This window comes from Carlito syrichta, unplaced genomic scaffold (assembly GCF_000164805.1).
Source record: "Carlito syrichta isolate Samal-C Ts95f unplaced genomic scaffold, Tarsius_syrichta-2.0.1 Scaffold312005, whole genome shotgun sequence".
NCBI lineage: Eukaryota > Metazoa > Chordata > Mammalia > Primates > Tarsiidae > Carlito > Carlito syrichta.
The window spans coordinates 130,378-141,306 of record NW_007256101.1 but is presented as its reverse complement, the minus strand read 5'-3'; the positions used below and the strand labels follow the sequence as shown (position 1 = coordinate 141,306).

The following is a 10,929-nucleotide window of genomic DNA, read 5'->3' as shown; positions in this document are numbered from 1 at the left end:
GGACCCCGCGTGGCGCCGCCCCTCCCCTCGGCTCCGCAGCCCGGCACCCGCCGAGTTCGGGACTCGGAGTCTGAGCACGCCCGGCGTGTAACACGATGTCCCTTGGTCTCCTAGAGCCCGCGCCCCGCTGCGGAGCCCCGGACGGTCGCGTCCCCGCGCCACCGCACCATGAACACGGTGGTCTTCAACCAGCTCGGCGGCGCCGTGCTCTTCGAGGACCGAGGCGCTGCAGAGCGCGAGCGGGGCGGCCGGCCCTACGGAGTCCTGGACAGCCCTCACGCCCGCCCGGAGGTGGGCGCTCCCGATGGCCCGCCCCTCAAGGACAACCTCAGCCTAAGACACCGGAGGACCGGGTGAGCGCCGGGGGCCCGGCCACCTGCACCCGCCTGGTGGGGCGGGAGGGGCTGAGGCCGGCGGGAGGTGGAGACGGAACGCGGGTCTGCACCTTCTGGGCTCGCGCCTTCTCGTTTAGGAGATGCGCGTCTCGAGACACGAGGGCTGAAGCGTCAGGACAGGTCCCAAGAGATCAGTTAAAAAATGGGCGCCAGGAACTGCCCCGCGCCCCGCTGCCTGGACCTTGGGGCAGGTGGTGATCCGCCCCTCTCAGGTCGCGGAGCCGACACGGCTGGGAGGCAGACAGGACTGCACCGAGTGCAGACACCGGAGGGGCCGCGCGGGCAGATTCAGATCAGGCCAGCCTCAGTCCCGGGAGCCTCCGCACCGCCTCGCGGCCCGCCTGGCCTGGCCCGGGCCCGGGAAGGTCCCCGCGGGTTGTTCGGGGCGCGCGGAGGGGGTCTCAGGCGGAGAGGTGGGCAGGGCGAGGGCGCCGGGGCGGGGCGGGGAGGCCTCTGCTGGGTCTCCACCGCTCCACCTGAGCGAGAGCGTCCGCTGCGCGTTTCGCAGCGTGCGCGGTTGGCAGGGAAGACGCAGGTGACATTGGTTCCACCGCTCCTGCAGCCGGCTCGAGCCGCAGCTCTGAGTGCACAGGGCGGCGGAGGCCCAAGGCCCCGGCGCAGACGCGCCAGCCCCCTGGGCCGCGCCGACCCCTCCCCGGGTCGCTTGCGAGCCCAGCCAGCCCTGTCTCTGCTGTTTCGTCTCCGGCTTTGGCTTGGCCTTTCCGGATCCTTCACTCACCTGACGGGAGGAGCCGTCCTGCAGCTCTACCGGATGTCCTCTTTCCTAAAGTATAGAGGAGTGCAGACCCCGGGGGGGACCCGGGCGCCTCTGGCCTTAGCTTTATCCCTGCCCCGTGGGCGACCTTTCCCGTGGCCACAGGCGACGGGAAGCGCCGGAGGCAGGCAATTGTTCCTGAGAGCAAGGAGGAGGGCGACGGTGTGCCCCGTGCCCAGGTCCGCGACTAGAGGCGCAGTTTCCTTCAACACATGTCACGGTCGTCCCCTGGCCTCTACCCTCGGGATACTGGGTTCAAAGGGTCCCCTTTTCGAGATAAACCAGCGTCCTGAGCTGCCAAATGATCCCTGCGACACGCAGGCCTTTCCAGAGACGCAAAGCCAGGAAACAACCTTTCCCCGGACCGCGCGGCGTCCCTCCCTTCCTCCCTCGTCCCAGCCTCGGGGCTCGCGGGGCGGGGGTCGGCCCGGAGCGTGGGGTCCCGAGGCAGCCCCCGAAGGTACCGCTCACGGGGCCGCCTCCTCTCCCGGCGTCGCAGGGCCCGGCAGAACGGCGGGAAGGTGAGACACAAGCGGCAGGCCCTGCAGGACATGGCGCGGCCCCTCAAGCAGTGGCTTTACAAGCACCGCGACAACCCGTATCCCACCAAGACGGAGAAGATACTCCTGGCCCTTGGCTCGCAGATGACGCTGGTGCAGGTAATCGGGACAGTTGAGCCCATGCCAGTGGGAGCGGCGCGCTTGGTGTTCGTGCGGTGACCACGTGGCCTCTCCCCGGGTGCCGGCTCGTAGCTGTTTCTTCTACCCTCGCGGATTGTTTCCGTGCAGTTGCTTGAAGTGCAGGAAGGGGCCCGGGGTGGGGGGGGAGGCGGAGGGTCAGCTGGGGCGTTTGAGATGGTCGCTGGGAATGTGGGTGACTGGGCCCTGGGAGGATGGGGCTTGACCATGATACCAGCGGTGATTTTCAGATTTGGGTTTGCATCAGAATCGCCTGCACGTCCTGTTCAAGCACAAATTACAGGACCCCGCCGCCGAGTTTCTGAACTCTGCTTTTCTCACGAGTTCCTAGGCGACGTTGACGCTGAGGCCCTGGGTCCCACTTTGAGAACTGTACAGGATGGCGCCCCATATTAGGGCCTCGCATTAAAGCTCAGGCTCAGGATAACTTGCAAATTTTTCATTGCGGGCGGAGCTAGGGGTGTCGGGTAAACGCGGGTGGAAGTGTGGAGTAGGAGCGGGTTTTGGATACTTTTTTTTTTAATGGGAAGCATCATGAGCATCAGCCAGGGCCACAGTATTTTGCTGCTGGGCCCCTTCTACCGGGCTCAGGAGAGGAGGCAGATTTCAGATGACTAGTTGGGTTGCGTTCTCAAGGGTGGAGTTTGTTTCATCTCTATTGAACAACACTACTCTACTGACTTTTGCAAGCATGGTCTTATTTGCTGTCCACAGAAACATGGTGATGTGGAGCAGATAACTAACTTTAGAGCAGTTAATTACCGACATTTTACGCATGGCACAGCCACAGCGCACGGAAGTTGAGTGTCAATAAGGGGCACAGGCAGGCTGGGAATAAAATAGTTCCAGATCAGATGCTCTTTGCATGCACCAGTTTTCTTCAGCAAATATGATGGCGTAAACTTTTATGCCTGCAAATGGGCAAATTTATTCAGAAAGAGGAGGAGCTAGATCCGCTGAGATGCTTTGTAGGTTGCAGTAGCACTATATGACGGCTTTTGTGAAAATTTGGCCATCAGTTAAATTTACAGTAAGGGGAATACCAAAGCAAATTCTAAAACTTGAACTATTTGATAAAATTAAAATTGCTTTCCAGAGTATTTAGAACTATCCCTTAGAAATTACTGGAAAGTTTGGCAAAGCATGAACATTGCCTTGTAGTCAGGCTTTTCAAAACTGTAATATGAATTTCCTGCTTATTTTCAAAATACAATTGTATAGAAAACCATCTGTTTTCTCTCATAGTATCAAGCAATAATGTTAATAGTGATTTGCTGCAGCACTGGAGGGGAAAATTAATTTAGTGTTCTTGGCTTGATATCTGTTTAACATAAAACTATGAACCTTTTAATGATTTACCAAAGTAGTTTCTAAATAAATTATTCCAGTCAGAAAAACTTGACTTACGAAAACAAATGTGCATGTTCAAAGTTCAGTTTAAACAGGTATGCTATTTATTTTGAAAATACACTAATTTATAAATTAATTTTACTATTTCACAATGATGTCAGCTATAAGATATTATATTATTTTGACTGATTACATAGCTTTATATTTAATGGTGGACATTCATACAGAAAACAAAAACATTTATGATATATTTTAGAACATTTTTAAATTGTGAAATTGCTGAGCTCAATACAAGTAGTTATCATTTTTAATTGTTTGCTACCTGTAATGATAGTCTTAATACAAATAACAATTCTTTTTGCATTTACATAGTGGTAAGGTTATTACATTTTGTGTGTGTCATGTTCGTGAAATTTTCATTCCACACCCCTTTCATTATCTTACAGTATTCCTCAGAAAATAAAAATGCACAAAATAGGTAATTTGTGAAAGGAGTAAAGATCATCATTTATTATAACAAGTGATACTTGTATAAAGATTTCCAAATTTTGCCATGAATGAAGCTTGTTTCTGGATCTTAAAGGTGATAAATGGATAAAACAAAAATGTATAGCATTACCAAGGATCTATACATAATGCTATGGCTGATCATTGTGTAACATAAAAATATACTCTGTACTCTCAAAACATAAACAGCTTCATTGTGGAATAATGTAAAGTTGTATGCAATTGGAGTGTGTATTATAGCAGGATATAAAGCTTACCAAGGAATAATGATTGGATGTTAATGCTTCCTACTCTTGTAATAGAAGTTCCAAATTCCTGTGATACATCCTTGCACCATTTGTTAAAACTGTTCTATTGTAAGATTCCGTCTCCTGTGTTGATGTAACTCTATTTTTGCTTGGTATTGAGTGCATCTGCTGGGATATATATGCCTTTATCCACTACAAAACTTATAGCAACTGTTATATTCAACAAAATCTCAGATTGGTCCTTATACATTATTCCAAGTGTTGTGCTATGTGGTGTGGAAATGAAGTACTCAATATTTTGGTTGAATAACTCAGTATAAGTTTGTTAATGCAGTATTTCAAATGTTCAAAGGAGGACAGATGCCACTTTATCCCTTTGGGTTTACTGTAACGATTGCTATGTCAATATGATGAATGTAAACACCTCCATCAGAGGAGGGCGAGAATTATTTAGTTTTCTCTTCCAACTTCTAGATGTTTGGTTCTCTAAGCTTTCACATAAAATATGGGGGGGATATATATATATATATATAATAAAGCATTGAGTTTGACATTAAAGTGCTGTTCCAGAACCTGCCCTTGGTAAGGAGGTCTGTTTCATATAAAATACAACTTAAACAGAATATGAATGATATCCTGAAGGAATCCATAGAAGATGAAAGGTAGAAAATTTGAACTGGTATTTTTACCTTCAGTGAAACAGATGGAATTTGCAATAATTCATCAAGAAAAAATTGCAAAAAAATTTATAGAAATTTGTTAACTGACTATTTATCTGCAGTTTGCAGGGCTTACTGCCAAGTAGATATTAAATACCTCAGACTATGTTCAGCCATTAGGTTATACTGTAAATTTCTGCTAATAAAATACCAGTAGAGTAAATATATTAGCAGATTTGGTGGCAAATTATGAAATCAGTTTTGAAACAGCCTGTATTAGACATCAGCAAACTTTTCTGGAAAAACTCCTATTGTATAAATCTCTTATTGTATAATTATTATAATAGGGTAGGAACTATGAGTCTATAAAAAATATGTGACTCCTATACATGAAAAGCTAGCTAATCCACCATGACATTTAAGGATTCCCAATTTTATCTATTAGGATAATAGTGTTTTAATTTTTTAAATTAGAAGACCATTGCATTTTTATTATATAAGAGTTCATAAGAAGTGGATATTTTACTGTACTATATGGCAGTTGGGCTCAGGTTTAAGGCTAGTTGAGATTTAAGGTTAGTCTGCAATATATGCCATTTAATAAATAAAGTAACAAAAAATTTGGAGTTCAATTATAATAACTACGAGTGATACAGGGGAAGTTTCAGACTGTCCTCTGAATTAGAGAAGCAAAGAAAGTGGTAAGCATATATCTGATCATTGGACAGAGTTCTGATCACAAGAAGGGTAGTTAGTGCTGACTATCAAGGGAATTAATACCTTGGTGGAGGGACTTGGACTGTATTTACAGATCTTAGTTTTAGAGTTGGCAAGGATGTTAGAAACCATCAAATACATTTTATAGATGAAAGATTTGAAGTTCAGCGAAGTTAAATGACTTGTCTAAATTCACACAGTATGTTTTTTAGCAAATTCAGAACAGGAAACCAAGTCTCTTTTCAATATACCACAGTTATAGGATAACAGGACATTTATGCAGATTTGAAGTTAAGTGATTAAATAAAAAGGGTGCTTTGACACTTGAATTTGATGATAATGGTTAAGAGAATGGAATTTAAGAGAATGGAAGAGGGGGAAGTTAGAAAAATGTTCTAAAATTCCTAGTTAGTAATAATGGTTGGACAAATATAGTTGGATAAAAATTGGACAGTGAGTTGCAGAATCAGAGGGAGGTTTGAGAAATGTGAAGAAAGGGATCAGTGTTTTTTGCTTCCACAGTGAATGTTCACCGGTGTATCCCAGTTAATCATGTCTTATGCTTCACTGCTGGTTCTTCTGGGAGTGCAGGGGACCACACTTACCCATTCCCAGCATGCAACACCATGGCTAAAGTACAGTAGCTGTTGATAGATATTTGTTGAATTAATAGTCCCAGAAGTTGTCTGTGGAGGATGAAAAGACAGAATTTGAATTCAGACTGAATCATAGTAATGATAGCACAGCTTGACAGGAAGAAGGATTGATGAAGACTGAGACTTCTGAAATGCCGCAGTGAGATAATAATCATTGTGCATAAATTTGAAAGGATAATTATTATTGCTCAAGACACCAAGGAGATAATATTGAATACACTGAATATTGAATTTTTATGGAAAATGCACCACGTGTTACCCATGGGGTCAGGGAGGAAAAATGTAATTTTAAAAGTAGAATTTACCACAGTTTCATCCAATAATTGGAGCTTGAGCAACGTGAAAAAAAGGTTTATTTAGAGGATAAATCTTTTTTAAAAATTCCAGTGCACAGTGCAAACATTGCCACACAAACTACTATAGAAATGTGGGGTCATGTTCAGGACCAATTTGGCAGAAAGACTTAATTCTCTTCCCATGTTTCATTCTTTGAAAGACAAATATTGCCCCCCCTTGTTTTCTTTAAATCTATATACTGATGATAGCTTGGTATTTTAGAAGAAACCTCAAATATCCTTTAACCTCTAGAAATCCAGTAGCACCTTAAAAAAAAAAAAAAAGAGGAAGTAACTTTTCTTGTTTTGGAATGCTCCTTTCTTCACCTTCACCTAGTTGCCTAAGAAACATTTGACTTTGTCTTTAAGCAACGTATTATTTTACTTTTGTTCTTCCCTCTTCTGTGATCACTCTATCCCTGATTGTTTTGCAAGCTTCTTGTTTATGGTCCTACTTCTTTAATTACTGGCAGTTTCCAAAGCTTAGTCCTTGGCCCTCCCAGCTCACAACTTCAACTATCACCTCTGTGCATGTGACTCTTGAGTTTGATCTTCCCCTCTTAAGTCTCAAGTAACTTTTATTTTCTTGCTAGACATCTCACCATACTTTTCTAGCACTTCAAACCAGACATTGCCCAAAACAGGCAATGTCTTTTTCATCTTCAAAAAGTTATACTTTCCCAAAATGGTGCTACCCTTCTCTTGGTTACAGATTTGATGACTCAAGGTCATCTTTAATTATTCCCTCTTCCTCACCCCAACAATGTCTCTGGGACATATTTGCTCCCTTGTCCTCTTTTTTGGGAATACAGTTCCCTACCCTCTTTACCTGACCTATACTGGCCTTTTTTCAAAGCCTAGCGTATAGTCCTCATGAAGTCTTGAATCACATAAGTAACCCTTCTTTCCTTTGGACGCTTGTCTCATTTTAGTTTGATGTCTGGTATGCCATTCATCAGATTATTTTTTATATTGATTATTTGTATTCTCTCTTACTAGACTTTTCTCTTACTCAAATCTTTTGATGGCAGGGCTTCTTCATTTTCTTATTCCCAGAATATACAAAGTGCTCAGTCTCTGTAGTATGAGCGCAGCATGTTTGTTGAATGGATATGAATATCCAGTACTCAGCATGTTTGTTGAATAGATATGAATGCCCAGTACTCTTATGTCCTGATTTAACGATCCGAGGCACCGAGAGGGGCTTAGAGTCTTTATGTGGCAAAAGTCATTGCATGATGGGTAATATTTTTTATGTTTTGTTAATTGAAAACTAATACTGTTTTAGGTGTCAAATTGGTTTGCTAATGCAAGACGTCGGCTTAAGAATACTGTTCGACAGCCAGATTTAAGCTGGGCTTTAAGAATAAAGTTATACAACAAGTATGTTCAAGGAAATGCTGAGCGGCTTAGTGTAAGCAGTGATGATTCATGCTCCGAAGGTTTGTTATTATTTTTGTTTTGTTTTATTTGCTTTGCCTCTGTAATAAGTTCACCTCAGTTACTATTTTTAAGATTGGTCCCACAAAAATGGGTCTTTTTTTTTTTTTGCATGAGGTACTTTCATTTTTACAATACCATAAATGACCAGCTGGGCTATGGGTGTTTCCTCTTATTTATAGATTTATTGTATGTCAGAATAACATTTTTTTGTGAAATTCATTAAAATTAAAATGCCATAAATGAGAGATTACATATATTTCTGCTTTCTTTTGTCTAAAATTCTTAAATATCAAGGTTGATTTTATGTATTTTAAATATTCTTCCTTTATATGTTTTAGTGATTAAATATTGGGTGGTTGGGGGAAAGCATGTATAAGTACTACTTAGTGATATTTTTTCCCCTTAGATGGAGAAAATCCTCCAAGAAACCACATGAATGAAGGGGGATATAATACTCCAGTCCACCATCCTGTGATTAAAGGTGAGAGCTCTGTCATAAAAGCTGGAGTAAGGCCTGAGTCACGGGCCAGTGAGGACTACGTGTCACCCCCAAAATACAAGAGCAGCTTGTTGAACCGTTACCTTAACGACTCTTTGAGACACGTCATGGCCACAAACACTGCCATGATGGGAAAAACAAGGCAAAGAAACCACTCGGGATCTTTTAGCTCCAATGAATTTGAGGAAGAGTTGGTGTCTCCGTCGTCATCGGAAACTGAAGGCAACTTTGTCTACCGCACAGGTAAGCCTGTGCTTTTTGTAGTAATTACTGTGATGTCTTGATAAAGCAGAATTTAAACTGCATTAGAAGGGTTTATTTTGACAGGTATAATTTTATCAGATTATGTATTGCCCACAATTCCGTTTTAAAGCCTTCATTTTGTTTTTAATTGCCAGTTGATAAGTTTGTTAGTAGATGATGGGCTTATCAAACACTGAGAAATTTTCCATTTTAATAATAAAGATCAGATTGTTCATTCTTAATGACAATTCTAATTTTAATGATAACAGTGTTTAGAGGAGGTATATATTAACCTTTGTGAATAACTTATTGTTAGCCATGAAAATACTTTGTATCACATCTTTTCTAAAACGCTTTGATTGCTAATAGTAATTAGGAAGTGAACATATATTAACATGGGTGCCAAGCTTTTATGAAGTAAAAGTATAGGTTTGGCTTCAGTTGCTTTGGAAATTTTGCTTTCATTCCTGGAAGGTACAGGTAGGGCTGATAAACAGCTTTGAAAACTTTACTTTCATTCCAGAAATAATAAATTGATTTCTACCTGTCCAAAACTTTCCGATGGAGTAGAAGGTTTGGTAAAATTTTCTATCTTGTCTTCAGTTCCCAGAGAAAATTGCTCTATGAATGTGTTTCAGCAGGTTGCTTTGGAACAGGGAATATGCAAGACCTTCACCTGGGGTAGGGAGAGTCTGGAACCTGAAAATGCCAACAAACGAGATTTATAATGTTAGAGCTGGAAATAGTTTGAGAAAGCATCTAGTCCAGCCACATTATGTCACCAATAAGAAAATCCAGACCAGCCACACTTTGTAGCTACTCTTCTCAGCTCAAGAGTGCAGCTGGCCTGCACAGGAGATAGGAAGAATGTCACTAGTACTAGGTTACTATTACTGCTGGTTTTTTTTTTTTTTATGTACTCCCACCAATTATTTGTTGCATCATCATGGTATGCTATGACCTGTGATAAATTCTACACAAATGTTACTACATCTATCCTCTTACTATCAGGGAGCTTGATAGGTGAACAAAAGGACTTCATTAAGAAATCTAAATTTGGTCTACTTAATATGCCCTTCAGATCATTTAGCCAGAAATATGATTTTCAAATGTCTACAAATGTATACAAGAGAAATGATTTACAAGGATTCAGAGAAAAAAAATCAATACATTTTTAAAGATTTAAATGAACCTCATATTTTGTTTGCATCCTTAATTCCAACAACAAAAACAACCTTCAAATCTTCAAAAATATAAAAATAATCTTGTAAGTAATAATTGAGTCTAGGGAAAAGTAAAAGACAATCTAGCCAATAATGAAAATGAAGAAACTACATATTAATAGCTAACTAATGTGACCAGAGCAGAACTTGGAAGCAGTTAAGAGAATTATGAATGTTTATTTTCGGAGAAAGAAAAAGAAATCAAGTCATTCAAATACAGATCATTAAAAATATAATAAAAGTAAAACAAAAAAGGTAAAACAGGAAGGTGAAAAATAGATGAGTATATCAAAAGTTAACTAATCAAAAGGAATAATAAAATAAATAAGCAAAAATTTATGCAAATTAAAGTTGGAAATGACAAAGGAGATAGAGCAATCAACACATAGTTATTAAACAGAAAAGATGTTTATAAATTATAACGAAATACTATGCATAAATGTTTGACAATATACTGTATGTAAATGTGTATGAAATCAGTTGGTATTATTTACACAAATTAAATTATAAATTCATAAATAAGAAAGGTTTTAAATGACTAATAACTCAGGAAGAAATTAAGATTTTTAGCAAATCCAGTTCTCAAAACACATGACTTGATAGATGCCTTGGGGTTTTTTTCAAATTTTGAAGAAATAATCGATTCCCAAGTTTTATATATTTTCTGTAACATAAGACTATGAGAAATATCTCAGTTTTTAAAATGTAATTGTTATTCTAATCCCAAACCAGATTGAGATATCATAAAGTCAGTATTTTTATTTAGAATACTGATACTATGAAAAAACATAAGAAGTATTTATAGTGTAATGCTAAGTGAAAAACAGTTCAGAATTGTGGAAACAGTTATGACAATACAAATGTGCATAGACAAAAACAAGAAAGATTTTTGGAAAAATATGAAATTACTTTTAAAGTAGAATAATTGGCAGTTGATAATCTGTTATTTAAAAATACTTTTTTCTTGTACATTTTTTATGTTATCTAGTAAAAACAAGGTCATATGCCTATAAAATTCTGAGTCTTCTGAAAAAAAACATGCCTTTTTCAAAGGTGGCAAAATATAAAGTCAGAAAGGATAGTGTCCCTGTTCAGTTGATTCTTTTCAGAGTTAAATATCTTGGCCGTTTATTTTTATTGAAGCATTCCAAATGAACTTGGTCCATGTTATGGACTGTTCA

General features: G+C 40.8%; 1 protein-coding gene across 1 annotated transcript in view; it reads left to right on the top strand.

The window, feature by feature from the left end:
* Window positions 1-118: 118 nt before the first annotated feature.
* The window catches only part of MKX (mohawk homeobox), a 61,151-nt gene continuing 50,340 nt past the window's right edge, over window positions 119-10,929 (top strand). The window contains exons 1-4 of the mRNA XM_008069413.1: window positions 119-353; window positions 1,670-1,829; window positions 7,629-7,782; window positions 8,190-8,525. Coding sequence (XP_008067604.1) covers window positions 169-353; window positions 1,670-1,829; window positions 7,629-7,782; window positions 8,190-8,525 — 835 coding nt within the window. The 5' untranslated portion in view covers window positions 119-168. The remainder of the gene's footprint in view (window positions 354-1,669; window positions 1,830-7,628; window positions 7,783-8,189; window positions 8,526-10,929) is intronic.